Here is a 19,722-nt window from a genome sequence, read left to right on the forward strand (position 1 = left end):
CAGGTTACGAAGCAGCAGCTAAGGGACTGGCCTCAGTGGAGGAGCAGCTTGTCCTCTAGCTCATCCTCAGACAGTCCATCTCTCTTCCCATTTCATGTACTGTCTACAGTCCCTTCTTTTCCCTGTGACTCCATGAAAGAATTCATTCAAATGCGGTTGGGGGCTTCCCTGGTGGCACAGCGGTTAAGAATCCACCTGCTAATGCAGGGGGACATGGGTTGGAGCCCCGGTCCGGGAAGATCCCACATGCCGTGGAGCGACTAAGCCCGTGCGCCACAACTACTGAGACTGCGCTTTGGAGCCTGTGAGCCACAACTACTGAGCCCACGGGCCTAGAGCCCACGCTCCACAACAAGAGAAGCCACTGCAGTGAGAAGCCCGTGCACGGCAACAAAGACCCAACGCAGCCAAAAGAAAAAAAGAAAACGCGGTTGGTTTTATGTGTGATGCACACGTGACAAGAAATGTGGCAGATGACAGAAGTCTGAGGATTCGTCCTCTACAATCTAACCACTTATTTCCCCAAATGCTAAGTGACACTAAAATGGCCCAACGGCCAGGTTACCTCTGCTCTATGGATGCCCACCACACCCAGTTACTAGAGCGGCAGGGAGGACCCACCCACTCTCCTAAGGCCCAACAGTGGTAGAAGCAGCAGGACCTGGGGAGGAAGAGGCAGAGCCAAGATTCAGAAGGGTGACACGGGGACACGCCCAGGCCGTGAACAGCAGCGTCTGGCACAAGTTTTCTAGTAGGAAACTGGGGCTGACCAAGGCTGACTGCTGTCCTGGCTCGTCAAAGACGTCCTGAGCCACCTCCACTGCTCGTCCCCAGACCACCCAGTAGTGCCCCTTCCTGTACCTGTTTGCCAAGCGTGAGGGACAAGGCACTGCTGTGAGGGAGGGCCCCAGCCGGGAATCCCGCCTGGAGGACTCAGAGACAGGTCCCCCTGGTCAGGAGGCCTGCACTCAGACACAGACGACAGAGTCATGCACAAAAAGGGACCCACAGGGCCCTGCGGCGCGGGCTCAGCTGGAAGAAACAGAGCGATGGCAGCAGGGCAGGCACACGGAGGCATTGTCTGCATAAGTCAGCGCCCTGGACACCAGCCTTTGCCCCTTGGCTGGGGTGCCCGGCACGGCAGATGCAGAGTAAGAGCCAGAGGACCGGGGTCCGTTTCTAAGTTCCAGTATCAGCTGGCTAAGCAACTGGGCTCCAGGATGTCAGGGACCCCCCACCCCTCTGGACAGTGGTCTGCAAGGGAAACATGCTCGTCCTGAGACGACCAGGGTGGGCTGGGGCAGGGGTGCCGCAGGGAGAATAAACTTCACCACCAGCAGGGCTCCAGGAGAGGAGCTGACGGATGGGGGGACGCGAGGCCTCGAGGCACACAAGGAGTCGGGGGGCGTGCGGGTCCGCCGCTGCTTGCGGCTCAACCACGACGATGCTGAAAAGGATAACTGAACCGCTGGGGCCTTTTCCCGGAACAGGACCGATGCCCAGCTTGCAGGATGACCTAACACAGAGAGAGGAACCAAGCGGGAGGGAGTGGGAAGGCCCAGGTGATGCGGGCGTCTCATGCTGTGCGTCGGCTCCAGCACCTCCTGAACGCGCTCCAGCCCCCCAGCTCCCGTCGTAGGGCAGGGGGACTACTCGAGCCCAGCTGGTTCACGTCTGTGAGCGCACAGCGAGAACCAGAAGCCAGTTCCTACTTCCCTGCTCTGGCTCACACAGTCTCTTACAAGAAGGAACACGCCCAGAACCAGAAGAGACAGCAACAAGGGTGTGTGAGGGGGATCGGAGCTTAAGGAAGCCGGGGTCAGACCCGGAAGCCCAGCTCATATCCCACTGTTCTTCCGGACCTCCCTTAGCCAAGGCGCAAGGAAAGCGGCCTTGAGAAAGCCTCGGGAACAACGGGCCGATGGCATCTCCAGCAGCCACCCTTTCCCGCCGGGAAGCTGGGGGAGTGGAGGGGCAGGCAGACGGGGAGGAGGCCATGCTGCGCCCAGTGGTTCCTGGCCCCCCATCTGCCCGCCTCTCTCCTGGTCTGGAACCATCCCAGCAGCTCTTAGAGACAAGTACAGTTTCTTACTGCGGTTGCGGGAGACCTTTCAGAAATCGTGCCAGGGCCTGGGGGCCTGGTGCCAGGCAGGCTGTGGGGGGATCACCTCAGGGGGCCCGTTTAAAAGCCCGCTTCCCAACCCCCCTCCTCGGCCCAAGAGCACACGCCCCAGATTCTAACTCAGCAGGTTAGGAAAGGCCCGGATCTGTGTCTCGCCAAGCCTCTCACGTGATTCTCATGTGCGGCCCATCTGGCAACCCCACTGAGCCCTTCATGAAGTCAGGGCCACCCCAAATCGAGAGCCGGGTCCACAGAGGCACAGCCCTGGGGCTGGGCTTGAGGACGCTGCCTGCTCCCCTTTACTTTCTCAAGGAATGACTAACCTCACGGTGCTTGTGAATCCTCAGGCAAAGGAACTAATAACAACAGAAAATATTATCAAAAAGTACATTTAGGGCTTCCCTGCTGGTGCAGCGGTTGAGAGTCCGCCTGCCGACGCAGGGGACGCGGGTTCGCGCCCCGGTCCAGGAAGATCCCACATGCCGCGGAGCGGCTGGGCCCGTGAGCCATGGCCGCTGAGCCTGCGCGTCCGGACCCTGTGCTCCGCAACGGGAGAGGCCACGACGGTGAGAGGCCCGCGTACCGCAAAAAAAAAAAGTACATTTAAGCCGGAACAGCTGTGGAGGTAAGGCAGTCTCGGCCCCAGGCTCCCTGACTCAGCAGAGGCTGCCTTGCTGTGGTCAGCTCTCCCAGGAGCCCACACCGGTGCTCGCGTCCCAGCGCAGAGTGAGACCAAGGGAAAACGAAACGCCGACGTCCACCACTCAACCCACATCCAGACACATCAAGGTGTGAAGTGGAAAGCACCCGTCTTTTCCTCCTGTGGAAACAAAACCAATCTGCACACAGCAAGACAGGCCTGCCGGCTCCTGGATGGGCACGGGGTGAGGGCCTTCCTTCTTCCTTCAACAGCGCCTGTGATCATTTAACTGCACAGACAGCTCTCAACAAGAAGTCAAACTGATTTGGGTTTCTATTCATTACTGTAAACCGAGAGCAAAAAGCAGCTCTTTTAGAAAATGTTTCCACTCCAAGTCACATGTGTGTCTGGCTCTGTAAAGAGTTATATTTAGCCTCTGACATTCCATCCAGCATGTCCCCCGCTCTCGACCAGGCCTGGAGCAGTGCAGGCGCACGGTGGCTCCACTGCGGGCCTCGCTGCTCCCCCGGGCTCCAGGCTAAATATAAACGGCAGTGCAGGCTCTCCAGCGAGAACACTGCATGGCCATCCTCAAGACAACTTCTGTGTGCTTGCTTAGAGAAGAAAGTACCCCATATCACAGCATGTTTTCAACACTGTTCTGGTTCCTTAACCAATTTTTAGAGGAATTTAAGAGCAGGGGGAGAAGTCCATGTCAGTGATATTTTCCAGACACACAGCAAAGAATCCACAGTAAACCCATCAAATACGGGCTCTGACAAGAACACAGGCAGCTGAAGCTCTGGTTAAAGATGGCCCGTTGTAGGGCTTCCCTGGTGGCGCAGTGGCTGAGAGTCCGCCTGCCGACGCAGGGGACGCGGGTTCATGCCCCGGTCCGGGAGGATCCCACGTGCCGCAGAGCGGATGGGCCCGTGAGCCACGGCCGCTGAGCCTGCGCGTCCGGAGCCTGCGCTCCGCAGTGGGAGAGGCCACAACAGTGAGAGGCCTGCGTACCGCAAAAAAAAAAAAAAAAAGATGGCCCGTTGTTACTCTGGCTAAACTACATCGTTATCCAAAGAGACTCTTAAAACTAAAGTATAGGGCTTCCCTGGTGGCACAATGGTTAAGAATCCGCCTGCCAATGCAGGGGACACAGGTTTAAGCCCTGGTCTGGGAAGATCCCACATGCCGCAGACCAACTAAGCCCTTGTGCCACAACTACTGAGCCTGCGCTCTAGAGCCCGTGAGCCAAAACTACTGAGCTCGCATGCCACAACTACTGAAGCCCGTGCGCCTAGAGCCCGTGCTCTGCAACAAGAGAAGCCACCGCAGTCAGAAGCCCACGCACAGCAACGAAGACCCAGTGCAGACAAAAATAAATACATACATACATACATACATACTAAAGTATAAAGAGACCCAACCAAACATCATGGAATTCCAAATAAATCTGGCTGTGATGGTCCAAGTGGCAGCTTGGAGGGTGTTTTCGGATGTGATTAACATTAAATTGTGAACTTTTAGTGCACTGCCCTCCATAATGTGGGGGGCCTCATCCAATCAGTTGAGGGGCATGAACAAGTCAAAAAGACCAGTCTCCCCAGGCTGGAGGGTGTTTCTCCACCAGACGGCACCCTCAGACCTCCTGGGTCTCCAGCCGGCAAGCCTGCCCTGCAGAGTGCAACTCACCAGCCTCCATAATCACACAAGCCAGTTCTTTATAATCAATCTCTTTATCTGTACAGAAGATATATACATAAGGTAAATAAGTTCTACTGTGTTCTATTCACACACACACACATCCTGTTTGTCGTGTTTCTCTGGAGAGCCCTGACTCATACCCTGGCCACGGCGTGTCTTGTTCTAAATCCCGAGTTTATCGGAAACTGCACATGTGCCCCATGAAGAATGCTCCGTGGCGACACTAGACAGTCTCGGCACAGTCACATCCTGCTCCAGGGATCGGCTCGGCAGCAAGACGTCAGCTGAGGCACTACTGACGTGAGTTCACTTAATTCTATCTCCAAGCCAAAGCCGTGGAAGATTTCTGACCATGAGTCCGACCAACCGGGCCAGGTCAAAGCAGATACAAGTCCATCAAGCGGTCACCTGGACAGAGTGTCCGAAGAGCTAATGCTCTGGAGGGACCCCCCTCCTTCTTTCATCTCAGGCACGGTCCAGGGAAACCGTCCGGGGTTACCGAGGGAGGAGTCCCCGTCACTAAAGGAAGCCGAAGGGGACAACCGGGGGGAAAGAGGGAAGGGCTGGGTCCTACACGCCCATTGGCATCAAACCATTCAGTAAACCAGAGCTTGGGGAGTCGGCCCAGAAGGGCAGAGGAAGGGGGGGTGCAGCCGAGCAGAGTGGGGTGGAGGCAGAGGGCCTGGGAGAGGAAGGGAAAGGGCACCCAGGCAGGCAGCACGCCTGTGGCGCCAGTGCAGTGGTCCTCGGTGTCTGCAGCAGCTCCAGGCATGTCTGTGCATGGACAGAGATGCTGCAGGGCCCTGTTCTCCCCATAAGCTGGGCTTGTGCTGAAACGGGTACCAGTTGCACGGGCTCCAGTGGGCCTGGTGGACGGCGGGCACCATCGTCACATGAACCCAGCACCGCAGACCAGTCGGACCAAACGTACGCCAGCCCTGGCTCTAAAGCCCAGATCAACACACAAAAGCCTCAGAGGCACTGGGGTCTGACAAGTATGTGTGACCATCACAGACCATGTGTCAAGCACGTCATTCTGTAAAACGCCTCCTCAGGAAATAAGTCCCACAAATCTGGCCCTGAGCGTGAGCCCCGTTCTGCTATTACAGATTCTGGGGTCAGAGAATGCCAAGGGTGAGAGGACGAATGCTCGCAGCCGCAGAGAAACCCTCCGGGTGTGTCTGTGCAGCCCGTCCCAGAGGCGCTGGGGGTCGCCTGCTGCTTGGGTCACAGGCCCGAGGGGTGTGTCACTGCTGAGGACCACAGTGGAGGCAGGGCACCCGATGTTTCTTTTGGCCGTGTCGGGTCTTAGCTGCCGAGGGATTGTCCTTGTGGCACGCAGGCTTCTCTCTAGTTGTGGCGCTTGGGCTCTAGAGTGCGCGGGCCCAGGAGTTGCAGCATGCAGGCTCTCTACTTGTGGCACTTGGGCCCTAGAGCGCACGGGCTCAGTAGTTGTGGTGTGCAGGCTTAGTTGCCCTGTGGCATGTGGGATCTTAGTTCCCCTACCAGGGATCAAACCCGTGTCCCCTGCATTGGAAGGCAGATTCTTAACCACTGGACCCCCAGGGAAGTCCCCTGTTGGTGCTGTTTCTGTTCCTGTTTTATTCCACTGATCCACCAACAAGAGGAAACAAATTTGAGCTACAGTAAGTGGGTTTTAGGGTCAGCATGTTGGAAAAGCTATGAAATACTCCAGTGGGGACCAAAGTGCTGGGGTGGGGAGGTGGGGGGAGTCTATACACCCTGGTTTTAGCACCGTCCCACCCGAGGTGGAAGAATAGATTCTATTTCTTCTCTAACATGGGAGGATGGCCACTGAGTCATACACAAACTAAACAAATCATTATAAAGCAATTTAATTTGCTTTTTCTTGTCTCAAGAGTGAAACATTCAATCCACTTATATTTTAAATTCAGACCAAATTAAACATATATATTCAAAAACATAACTAATGCTAAAAAATAAATATTTTAATTTTACATTAAAGCTAGTTGTAAGGAGACAGAAAGAAACAAGGAAATATGAGAGAAAAATCTAGAGTTTAGTGACACAGTCACGACTAAATACATAAAATTTACTGAATAAATGCACATCTAAATGAATTCAGGAAGGGAATCCCTGTTAGTCCAGTGGTTAGGACTCCACACATTCACTGCCAAGGGCATGGTTTTGATCCCTGGTTGGGAAACTAAGATCCCACAAGCAGCATGGCAAAAAAAAAAAAAAAAAAAGAAGAAGAAGAAAAGAAATATTATAAAAAAAACGAACATAGGGAAAGGGAGAAAGTGCAGAAGTGTAAGAAAGGAGATAGAAGAGGAAATGGAACACAGACCAAAAGTCGGCACTAGAGATAGCTCAAACATCTGCTGTGGCAGCTTCAGTCTGATTTTTTTAACCTGGTCTTTACCAGCTCCACTATAGACAGAAAGATCAGAGATGCTGATTTTCTGAAATTCTTCCCTGGGAAGCCACATCAAAGACTCTACCACCCTGGGACAAAAAGCGAGCAAAGCCATGGTTGTCTTCGCTTGTTTCTCTGCTGATTTCAACCTAACAAGAACTCCTGCTCTGGCTGACCTGCACGGTATTTCATGTCAAAAGCTGCTCTGAAGAAATGACTTTAGCATTATATGGTTTATTTTAATATCAAAATACACTATAAGGATCCATGTAATAACTTATTTTAATAAATAACTTCATTTTTAAAAAGAGGCAAGGGGCTGCCTGATAGACATATTAGGGTGCAGTACCATGATGGTGAATCCACGGCCAAGCGTTCACCAAACGCTTCAGAACTCTACACCACAAAGAGTGAACGTTATACCGCATGGACGTTTTAAAAATATGTATCATACAACATGTCCAGGGAACCAGGATGGAATGCGGACTCTGAGAAATGAAACTAACTGTATTACCAGTAAAATAACCCCACTTAAGGAGATGGGGAAGAAAGGAGTTGACATAAATGACTTTGGGAAACAGTGTTTTGACTGGATATAACGAGGCTACCAAGAGAAGAATTTTGCACAAACACTGCACTCTGGCTGATAAATTTACTTCTCCTAGCACGTGGGTTAGCAACTCTGAAAACACTTTACATGCGTAACAGGGTCGAGTAAATAAAAACTACAGACGTCGTCAATAACGAGAGCCACGGCTCCTAGCACGTGGGTTAGCAACTCTGAAAACACTTTACATGCGTAACAGGGTCGAGTAAATAAAAACTACAGACGTCGTCAATAACGAGAGCCACGGCTCCTAGCACGTGGGTTAGCAACTCTGAAAACACTTTACATGCGTAACAGGGTCGAGTAAATAAAAACTACAGACGTCGTCAATAACGAGAGCCACGGTTTCTAGCAGCGTGGGTTAGCAACTCTGAAAACACTTTACATGCGTGACAGGGTCGAGTAAATAAAAACTACAGACGTCGTCAATAACGAGAGCCACGGTTCCTAGCAGCGTGGGTTAGCAACTCTGAAAACACTTTACATGCGTGACAGGGTCGAGTAAATAAAAACTACAGACGTCGTCAATAACGAGAGCCACGGTTCCTAGCAGCGTGGGTTAGCAACTCTGAAAACACTTTACATGCGTGACAGGGTCGAGTAAATAAAAACTACAGACGTCGTCAATAACGAGAGCCACGGCTCCTAGCAGCGTGGGTTAGCAACTCTGAAAACACTTTACATGCGTGACAGGGTCGAGTAAATAAAAACTACAGACGTCATCAATAACGAGAGCCACGGTTCCCACCGTCAAAGAAAGTTATGAATATGAAAGAGAGAAGCTAGAAGCAGCCCTGTAGGGCTGGACCAGTCAGAGATACTAGTACAAATCAATGTTTATTTCAAATATACACAAATAGAGAAATAAGTATCCATGAGTCCACTAGATAGGAATAATAAATGATGATAGACTGTTATAACACAAAGAATAAGTATCCATGAGTCCATTAGATAGGAATAAGTGAATGAATAAGCAAATGGAAGGGAGACAGAGAACTTTCTTTACGGAAGAATCCCAATTAATAACGTAGAATGAATGAAGGAAACAGAAAACCACCTTTGGAACAACAAAGTAATAGTTGCTTCAGGCAAGATCCACTGATGATTGCCAAACTTAGTTGAAAAACTTTAAAGAGAAACAGAATATTTGGACAGCTTCAGAATATCTGATCCCACCAAATACTTATTAGCTATTGTGGTGGTTTCTCATATGTCCACAAATTATTTGATACTCTGCCCTCCCCTTGAGGTAGGCTGGCTGAACCTCTAATAGTGTTCAAAAAAGGAAAAACAGTAACTTCACAGGGGAGAAACCCAGAAGCCACCACCTAAACTCAGAGATCAAGGCAACATCATCAGTGAAATGTCATGGTAATATGATGATAAGAAGGGTACTACACCTCTATGGAATTCTCCCACCTACCCCCTCAAAATCTATAACCCAAGGCCAATCATGAGAAGACATCAAAAAAACTCAAACTGAGGGACATTCTACAAAATACCCATGTGTCAAGCTCATGAGTAATAGCTAAGAAACTAACAAAGGAGATAAAATAAAATAATAATCTGAAAGAAGTGGGAAAAGAGGAACAAAGAACAGATAAGACATATAGAAAACAAATAGAAAACTAATAGATGTAAACCTAACTATAAAAAATAATCACATTAAATGTAAATGGTCTAAACATCCCAATTAAAAGGCAGAGATTGTCAGAGTTCTTTAAATGCAAGACATCTTTAAATATAAAGATACAAAAAGATTAGAAATAAGAGAATATATTGGGTGGGCCAAAAGTTCCATTCATTTTTTTCTGTAAGATGGCTCTAGTAGCACTTAGTTGTCTTTAACTTCATTCAAAACAATTTTGTTAGATTGTATGTGACAGCTGTCATATCAGCACGCATTTAAAAAAAGACTTATCAAAATTGGTGAATTTTTGTGTAGCCATTTTAATACTGAAGATGGAAGAAAAAAGCAACATTTTCAGCATATTATGCTTTATAATTTCAAGAAAGGTAAAAATGCAACTGAAACGCACAAAAAGATTTGTTCAGCATATGGAGAAGGTTCTATGACTGATCGAACATGTCAAAAGTGATTTGCTAAGTCTCATGCTGGAGACTTCTTGCTGGACAATGCTCCACAGTCAGGCAGACCAGTTGAAGTTGATAGCGATCAAATGGAGACAATAATAATTGAGAACAATCAACATCATACCACACAGGAGATAGCCAACATACTCAAAGTATCCAAATTAAGCGTTGAAAATCATTTGCACCAGCTTGGTTATGTGAATCACTTTGATGATTGGGTTCCACATAAGTTAAGCAAAAAAAACCTTCTTGACCATATTTCCACATGCGATTCTCTACTTAAATGTAACAAAAACGTTCCGTTTTTAAAACAAATTGTGACGAGCAATGAAAAGTGGATACCGTACATACATTAGTATGTCTTCATGACAGAAGAGATCATGGGGCAAGTGAAATGAACCACCACCAACCACACCAAAGGCCAGTCTTCATCCAAAGAAGGTGATGTTGTGTATATGGTGGGACTGGAAAGGGAGTCCTCTATTATGAGCTCCTTATGGAAAACCAAATCATTAATTCCAATAAGTACTGCTCCCAGTTAGACCAACTGAAAGCAGCACTCCACAAAAAGCGTTCAGAATTAGACAAAAGAAAACGCATAATCTTCCATCAGGATAACGCAAGACCGCATGTTTCTTTAATGACCAGGCAAAAACTGTTACAGCTTGGCTGGGAAGTTCTGATTCACCTGCCATATTCACCAGACACTGTACCTTTGGATTTCCATTTATTTCGGTCTTTACAAAATTCTCTTAGTGGAAAAAATTTCAATTCCCTGGAATTGAAAAGACACCTGGAACAGTTCTTTGCTCAAAAAGATAAAAAGTTTTGGGAAGATGGAATTATGAAGTTGCCTGAAAAATGGCAGAAGGCAGTGGAACAAAACAGTGAATATGTTGTTCAATAAAGTTCTTGGTGAAAATGAAAAATGTGTCTTTTATTGTACTTAAAAAAAACCAAAGGCACTTTTTGGCCCACCTAATACTATGCTAACACTAGTCAAGAGAAAAGTGGGGTACCTATATTAATATCAGACAAAGTAAACTTTAGAGCAAAAAATATTAACAGGGATTTTTAGAAAGGTCACTCATGTTAAAGGGGTCAATTCATCAAGAGGATATAATTACAATTTATTTATTTTTATTTTTCTTCCAGTCTTCTTGAGATATTACTGACATATAGAACTGTATGTCTAAGGTGTATAGTATAATAATTTGATTTACATACGTTATGAAATGATTATCACAGTAAGTTTAGTAAACATCTATTACCTCATACAGATACAAAATTAAAGAAATGGAAAAATTTTTTTCATCTGATGAGAGCTCTTAGGATTTACTCTCTTGACATCATTCATATATAGCATACGAGTGTTAATTACATTTATCATGTTGTACATTCCATCCCTAGGACTTATTTATCTTTTTTTTTTTTTTTTTTTTTTTGCAGTGTGCGGGCCTCTCACGTTGAGGAGCACAGGCTCCGGACGCGCAGGCTCAGCGGCCATGGCTCACAGGCCCAGCCGCTCCACGGCATGTGGGATCTTCCCGGACCGGGGCACGAACCTGTGTCCCCTAGCATCGCAGGCGGACTCTCAACCACTGTGCCACCGGGGAAGCCCAGGACTTATTTATCTTATAACTGGAAGTCTGTACCTTTTGTCTGCCTTCATCCAATTCCCCCTCCCCCAGCCCCCACCTCTGATAACCACAAATCTGATGTCTTTTTCTATGAGTTTGTTTGTTCACTGAAGTATAACTGACCTACAACACTATGTTAGTTCCTGTTACACAACATAGTGATTTGATATTTCTATACATTTCAAAATGATCACCATAAGTCTAGTTACGATACATCACCATACAAAGATACTATATAGCTGTTAACTACATTCCCTACACTGCACATTTCAAACCCATACACCCATCTGGCAACCACCTATTTGTTTTCTGTGTCTATGACCTTGTCTCTGTTATGTTTCTTCATTTGTTTTGTGTTTTAGATTTCAAACATAAGTGAAATCATACAATGTTTGTCTTTCTTTGACTCATTTCACTTAGCATAATACCCTCTAGGTCCATGCATGTTGTTGCCAATGGTAAGATTTAATTCTTTTTTTTTATAACCAAGTAATATTCCACAATGTGTGTATGTGTGTGTATGTATGTATGTATGTGTATATGTGTGTGTGTGTGTGTATATATATATATATATATATATATATCACATCTTCTTTACCCGTTCACCTGTTGATGGGCACTTAGGTTGCTTCTATGTCTTCACTACTGTAAACAGTGCTGCAATGAACACAGAAGTGCATATACCTTTTCCAATTAGTATTATTGTTTTCTTCAAATAAATATCCAGGAGTGAAATTGCTGATCACATGGTAGTTCCATTCTTAATTTTTTGAGGAATTTCCATACTGTTTTCCACAGTGGCTGCACCAATTTATGTTCCAGCAAAAGTGCATGAGGGCTCCCTTTTCTCCATATCCTCACCAACATTGTTATTTGTTGTCTTTTTGATAAAAGCCATTCTGACAGTTGTGAGGTGACATCTCATCGTGGTTTTGGTTTGCATTTCCCTGATGACTAGTGATGGTGATCACCTTTCATGTTGACCATTAGTATGTCTTCTTTGGGAAAATGTCTGTTCAGCTCCTCTGCCCATTTTTTAATCATGTTGTTTGGGGCTTTTTTGATGTTGAGTTGTATGAGTTCTTTCTATATTTTGGATAGTAACTTTTTATCAGATATATCATTTGCAAATATCTTCTCCCACTCACTAGGTGGCCTTTTCATTTTGTTGATAAGCTTCGCTGTGCAAAATCTTTTTAGTTTGATGTAGTCCCATGTGTTTATTTTTGCTTTGGTTTCCTTTGTCTGAAGAGACAGATTGAAAAAAAAATATTGCTAAGACTGATATCGAAGAGTGTACTGCCTATGTTTTCTTCTAGACGTTTTCTGGCTTCAGTCTTACATTTAAGTCTTTAATCCATTTTGAGTTTATTTTTGTAAATGGTGAGAAAGTAGTCCAGTTTGATTCTGTTGTGTGTAGCTGTCCAGTTTTCCCAACACCATTTATTGATGAGGTATATTCTGACCTCCTTTGTCATAAATTAATTGCCCATATATGTGTGGGTTAATTTCTGGGCTCTCTATTCTGTTCCATTGATCTGTGCAACTGTTTTTGTGCCAGCACCATACTGTCTTGATTACTGTAGCTTTGCAGTATAGTTTGAAATCAGGAAGCATGATACCTCCAGCTTTGTTCCTCTTTCTCAAGACTGTTTTGGCTCTTTGGGATCTTTTGTGTTTCCAAACAAGTTTTAAGATGATTTGTTCTAGTCCTGTGGAAAATGCCACTGGTATTTTGATAGGGACTGCAATGAATCTGGAGATTGTCTTGGGTAGTATAGTCATATTAACAACATTAATTCTTCCAATCCATGAACTTGGCATTCTTTCCATCTGTTTGTGTCATCTTTAATTTCTTTAATCAGTGTCTTATAGTTTTCTGAGTACTAGTAATTTACCTCCATAGATTTATTCCTAGGTATTTTATTCTTTTCTGATGAGATTGTAAATGGGATTTTTTTCTTAATTTCTCTTTCTGATTGCTTACTGTTTGTATACAGAAGTGCAACAGATTTTTCTATATTAATTCTATATCCTGCAACTTTACTTTACTGAATTCACTGATGAGCTCTAGTAGTTTTTTGGTGGCATCTTGAGGACTTTCTATGTATAGTATCATGTCATCTGCAAACAGTGACAGTTTTACTTCTTCCTTACCAGTTTGGATTCCCTTTCTTTTTCTTGTCTGATGTGGCTAGGATTTCCAATACCATGTTGAATAAAAGTGATGAGAGTCAGCATCCTTGTCTTGTTCTTGATCTTAGAGAAAATGCTTCTGCCTTTCCACCACTGAATACGATGTTAGTTGTGGGCCTGTCATATATGGCCTTTATTATGTTGAGGTATGTTCCCTCTATACCCACTGTGTTGAGAGTTTTTACCATAAATGGATGTTGAATGTTGTCAAAAGCTTTTTCTGCATATATTGAGATTACCATATGATTTTTATTCTTCAATTTGTTAATAGGACATAACAATGTTAAACAATTATGCACCTAATAACAAAGCTATGTTATATGATATATAAATCCAGTTATTATTGGGTACATTTCAATACACTTCTCTCAGTAATTAACAGAACAAGTAGAAAGAAAATCAGTAAGGATACAGAAGATTTTAAAAAGCACTGTCAATGTGACTTAGTTGACATTTATAGAACATTTTACCCAAAGACAGTAAAATACACATTCTTCTCAAGTGCACATGGAATATTTACCAAAGTAGATCATATTCTGGGAGATAAAACCAACCACAATAAATTTTTAAAAATTCAAGTCATACAAAGTCTGTTCTCTAGCTATAAAATTAAACTAGAAATCAATTACAGAAAAGTATCTGAAAAATCCCTAATATTTGTAGACTGAATAACATAATTTTCAATAACCCATAGGTCAAAGAAGAAATCAAAAGAAAATTAGAAAGTATTTTAAACTGAATGAAGATGAAAACATGACATAAGAATTTGTGGTAGGCCACTAAAGCAGTAGAGTGAAATTTATACCAGTAAAGGCCTATATTAGAAGAGAAGGTCTCAAATCAACCATCTCAGCTTCTACATTATGACAGCAGAAAGAGAGAAGCAAATTGTATCCAAAATAAGCAGAATAAAGTAAATAACAGAGATCAAAGCAGAGGTCACAAGAGAGAAAACAGACAAATAGAGAAAAACTAATAAAACCAAAAGGTGGCTCTTTGGAAAGATCACAAAATTAATGAGCTTCTACCTAGACTGGTCAGGAAAAATGGAAGACACAGAGTAACACTGTCAGAATTGAGAGGGGTGACTACAACTGCACAGACATTAAAAGAACATTGAGACAACATTCTGAGCAAGTTTATGCTTACAAATCTGACAACTCAGAGTAAATTAATTCCTTGAATGACGCAAACCACCAAAGCTCATTCAAGAAGAAATGAGTAACTTGCACTCAGAGTTTTACTTTATGAGTACTTTTACTTTCCTTTACTCTTTAATGAAGAGATGAATATCTATATGTCTATTTAAAAAAAAAAGAATTTAGGGACTTCCCTGGTGATGCAGTGGTTAAGAATCCACCTGCCAATGCAGGAGACACGGGGTCGAGCCCTGGTCTGGGAAGATCCCACATGCTGCGGAGCAACTAAGCTTGCGCACCATAACTACTGAGTGTGCGCTCTAGAGCCCACGAGCCACAACTACTGAGCCTGCCTGCCGCAACTACTGAAGCCCATGCGCCTAGAACCTGTGTCCCGCAACAAAGAGAAGCCACCACAATGAGAAGCCCGCGCACTACAATGAAGAGTAGCTCCCGCTCGCCGCAACTAGAGGAAGCCCGTGCATAGCAACAAAGACCCAACACAGCCAGAAATAAATAATTTTGGGGGGGTTAAAAAAAGAAGAATTTATAGAGGTTAAAAACCTCCCCACAAAAGCAAACTCCAGGCCTAGACAGCTTAACTGGTAAATTCTACAAAACATCTTAAGAAAAAATAATACCAATCTGAACAAACTGCTCCAGAAATGTGAAGAAAAGGAAATATTTCCCAACTTATTCATTCTATGAGGCCAGCATTACCCCAACATCAAAACTAGACACATTATAAGAAAAGAAAATACAGACCAATATATCTCATGAACATAGATGCTTGCCTAAACATTTGAAAACCAATTAATATAATTCATCATACTAAAAAAGAAAAACTATATGACATTCTCAATAAATCCAAAAATAATCTGACAAAATCTAACCATTATCCATTAACCATCTAACCATTATCTACCATTCCTGATAAAAATTTTTGGAATAGAAAAGAACTTCCTGAGATAGATAACAGAAAAAAAAAAAAGAATCAACAAACCAGCTTGAGAGAATTTCCTAATCTTTTTTTTTTTTTTTTTTTTTTTGTGGTATGCGGGCCTCTCACTGTTGTGGCCTCTCCCGTTGCGGAGCACAGGCTCCGGACATGCAGGCTCAGCGGCCATGGCTCACGGGTCTAGCCTCTCCATGGCATGTGGGATCTTCCCGGACCGGGGCATGAACCCGTGTCCCCTGCACTGGAAGGCGGACTCTCAACCACTGCGCCACCAGGGAAGCCCTAAGAATTTCCTAATCTTGATAAACAGTATCCACAACAAATCTACAGCTAAGATTGATTATGATTCATGATAAAAGACTGCTTTCCCCCTAAGATCAGGAACAGGACAAGTCTATCCGCTCTCACCATTTCCAGTCAACATTGTACTGGACAGTTTAGCCAGTGCCATCAGGCATGAAAAGAATTTTAAAATGCATCCAGATAGGAAAAGAAGTAAATCTATCTTTACTTGCAGACATCTGGATCACCTATGTCAGGAGTCAGCAAACTATGATGCGAAGGCCGTGTACATCCTGCTCCCTGTTTTCTCTTGCTGTTGTTTGTTTATTTGGATAAATAAAGTTTCACTGGAACACAGCCCCACCCATTCATCTACTTACTGCTCTCACCCCAAAGCGGAAGAGTAGGGTAACTGAGACAGAGGCGTCATGGAAAGGAAACACAAGAAAAGATGCTCCCCATCCTTAGCCATTATTGAAATGTAAGTTAAAGTACTGAGACACCACTACACACCTATTAGGATGGTTAAAACTAAAAAGACTGACTAGGTCAAGTCTTTTCGCAACAAGGATGCGAGAAACTGGGTTTCTCACCCACTGCAGGCGGGAGTGTAAAGGCACAGTCACTTTGGAAGTGAGCTTCAACACATGCCTATCATTTGGTTCATTCTATTTATCTACCTATCATCCTCTTCCCAGATACCTACCAAAGAGAATGATGTTCAAAGAAATACTGGTACACAAATATTCACAGCAACTTTATTTGTAACAGCTAAAAGCTGGAAACAACACAAACAACCATAAACAATGAACAGATGAACTGCAGTTATTTCCATTCATCCGTAAAAAGAAGTGAGTTACTGACGCTGCTGCAACACGTCAAAGTAATTATACTGAGGGAAATAAGCCAGATGAGAAAGAGTACCTATGGTACGATTCCATTTACACAAAGCTCTGTGGAATCCAAACCAGCCTGCAGTGAAAGAAAACAGTAAGTGGTTGCCTGGGGCCAGGGCAGGATGGGGTGGGATGGGGACGGTGGGCAGAGAGGAAGGGGTAGTAGGAAACTTGGTAGCCGTGGACAGGACCAAAATCTTGACTGTGGCAGAAGTCACAGGACTTCATGTACAGGCCAAACTTATCAAACTGCACGAAATATATGTGGTTTATTACATGTCAATTACATCTCAACTGTTTTCTAAAAGTTTCCAAAACTGAAAAACAGGTTCAGGTGGGTGGCCCTGTGACATGGTGACCTGCAGAATAAGGATGCAGCAGCTCTAAGCCAGAGCCCTCACTCCCAAGACTGGGCACAGGTACAGAGGTACCCGAACTTTTTCCTTTCTGAGGAGCTTAGGGCATAAGGATACAGGACCAACACGGTTGCCTGAAGATGCCGCTTTGTCCTCACTACACCTTTCCTACACCGGGGCTGCACGCCTGCCTGCACCCCACACATCCATTGTTTAACTCAGCTACAGAAAGACACCCGTGACAATTCAAGCACTTTCATTTCTGTCCTTCTGCACGATCCTATGGGTGAGTAAGATCATAGTTTTCAAAAGGAAGGAGCTCCTAATTTTTCTCAGACCAGGTAACAATCTTCCCCACACAGCCAGAATTAAGTTTTTGGGCCCTGTCTTTGAACTTTAAAATGGGACCCTACAATGTACCAAGGAATAAAGCAAAGAATGGCAAAGTGCAGAAATGGTTAAAAATCACAAGTTAAAAGCAAACTATAAGGACTTCTCTGGTGGCACAGTGGTTAAAAATCCACCTGCCAATGCAGGGGACACGGGTTTGAGCCCTGGTCTGGGAAGATCCCACATGCCGCGGAGCAACAAAAAGCCCGTGTGCCACAACTACTGAGCCTGCGCTCTAGAGCCCGTGAGCTACAACTACTGAGCCTGAGTGCCACAACTACTGAAGCCCGCGTGCCTAGAGCCTGTGCTCCACAACAAGAGAAGCCACTGCAATGAGAAGCCCACGCACTGCAGCGAAAGAGTAGCCCCTGCTCGCTGCAACTAGAGAAAGACCACGTGCAGCAACGAAGACCCAATGCAGCCAAAAGAATAAATAAAATTTTTAAGAAAGCAAACTATATAAAATAAACAACAAGGTCCTACTGTATAGCATGGGGAATTATACTCAATGTTTTGTAATAACCTGTAAGGGAAAAAATATCTGAAAAAAAATATAACTGAATCACTGTGCTATATACCTGAAACTAACACAACATTGTAAAACAACTATAATCCAATTTTAAAAAATTACATGGCACATATACATGCATCTTAAATGTATTTGATTTTCATTTCTCAAAAATAAATAATTTGCAAAATGAAATGGAAAAAGCAAACTGGAGCTTCGAAAAAACTGTGTTGTTCTCATTCCAGATAAATAATAAAGCAGGAATCTCTGTGTTCTTTTTAGATAATTTGTCTCAGCAGACAAGTGTTTCATTTTTTCGTTTCTGTAGATCCATAAATTAACAGGATACCCACATGCCCAATCTCCCACTGTTATAACTCAGGCCCAGCGTATTCCCTGAGCCAAGCAACTCGGCTATCCGGGTCCAGCCTCTCCTCCCTCCTCCCCAGCCTCCTTATCACATGAAGGCGAGGGCGGTTTCAGAACCAAGGAAGACAGCAGGTCTCTAGAAACAGAAAATAGCTTGTACGTGACAAGCAGCCCTCTCATGTGGCAACATTTAACACAGGAAAGCAATTTAAAATGAGCTGTACACTCGGGAACAGGAATGACATGCGGGTTCCAAGTCAAAACTACAGCCATACACTAAACAAGAATGCAGGGTGTGTGTGTACATGACATGAATTACAGACGTCCACACAGACACACGGCTGCGCGCCACCTCTCACACACGCACGCGCACCGACGTCCTCAGGAGCATGCCTGCGTGCCAAGCACCGGCCCCTGCAGGCTCTGGGCTCTCACAGTCCTCCGGGCAGCCCCGTGAGGCAGCACTGTGATGACCGCCCCCCAAACAGAGAGGAGGACCCGCGCAGAGGGTCAGCGCGGCCCCACACGTGCACTCTCGCCCGGGCTGCTGTCCTGCCGCGTGCAGTTCCACGCATGCTGCCGCCAAGGAGTACCAGCTCGCCGCCTGCTGGGACACACAAACGAAGAGCGGGACCGCAAGGTGGTCTCAGAGCTAACGGGAGCCTGATGACAGGTTTTTTCATCCTGCTACCTCCCACCCCCACCCCGTTCAGCGTACAGCTTCCTGAGGGATCTTTCTCGTCATCTGGGCCTGAAAAGCACTGGGCTTCCCCTGCATGGCGCCCCCTCGTCATCAGGAAAGGCTGTGTGGGTGGACCCTGGGCCCTGGGCCCTGGGGTGGGGCTGGTGCAGGGGCAGTGGGGGAGCAGCCATGCCTCCGGAAACGCAGGGTCTTGCAATTAAGTCCCGGAAACTCGTCTGGATCAGAAAAGTGGTCATTCCACGGAAGGTCCAGAGAAAGGCGCTAAAAAGGGGGACAGGGGGTCACCTCAAAGCCCTCTCCTAATGGAAGCAGAAGCTTGGGGAGAGTTCACCCGGCCGGTTGCACCATGTTTCACCGCGTGCACCGGACCCCCCACCACGTAGAGGGCAGGGGTGAGGAAAAGAACATCTAGACCAGGAGCGGCCTCGGCGCCCTCCAGGCTAGTGCTGCTGTAACCGGCCCCCCAGCCCAGAGCAGACGCTGCAGGAGGTCGGAGGAGGGGGCCAGCGCTGGCTCTTCAGAAGACCATAAAAATCAGGCCTGAAAACACAAGAGAAGGCAGTGCTATTGGTCTAATTCACAGCCAGTCGTCAGCTGAGGGCCCTGCCGGTGCCCTGGGGTGATGGATGCAGCGGAAGGCTTCCCACCTGTGACAGGTGACACCGACCCACCGCACAGGGAACTCGGCCTGGGAGCCTTTCGGCTCAGGGACCACTGGTT

The 19,722-nt window shown here is 45.7% G+C and overlaps 1 protein-coding gene across 1 annotated transcript in view; it reads right to left on the reverse strand.

Annotated features, from left to right (window-relative positions):
- Window positions 1-19,722, reverse strand: part of JAM3 (junctional adhesion molecule 3) — a 59,738-nt gene that overhangs the window by 24,733 nt on the left and 15,283 nt on the right. The window contains exons 3-4 of the mRNA XM_065881556.1: window positions 19,334-19,482; window positions 18,659-18,906 (exon numbers count right to left, since the gene is read on the reverse strand). Of these exons, the coding sequence (XP_065737628.1) occupies window positions 18,659-18,906; window positions 19,334-19,482 (397 nt within the window). The remainder of the gene's footprint in view (window positions 1-18,658; window positions 18,907-19,333; window positions 19,483-19,722) is intronic.

The sequence above is a fragment of the Phocoena phocoena genome, chromosome 8, assembly GCF_963924675.1.
Source record: "Phocoena phocoena chromosome 8, mPhoPho1.1, whole genome shotgun sequence".
NCBI lineage: Eukaryota > Metazoa > Chordata > Mammalia > Artiodactyla > Phocoenidae > Phocoena > Phocoena phocoena.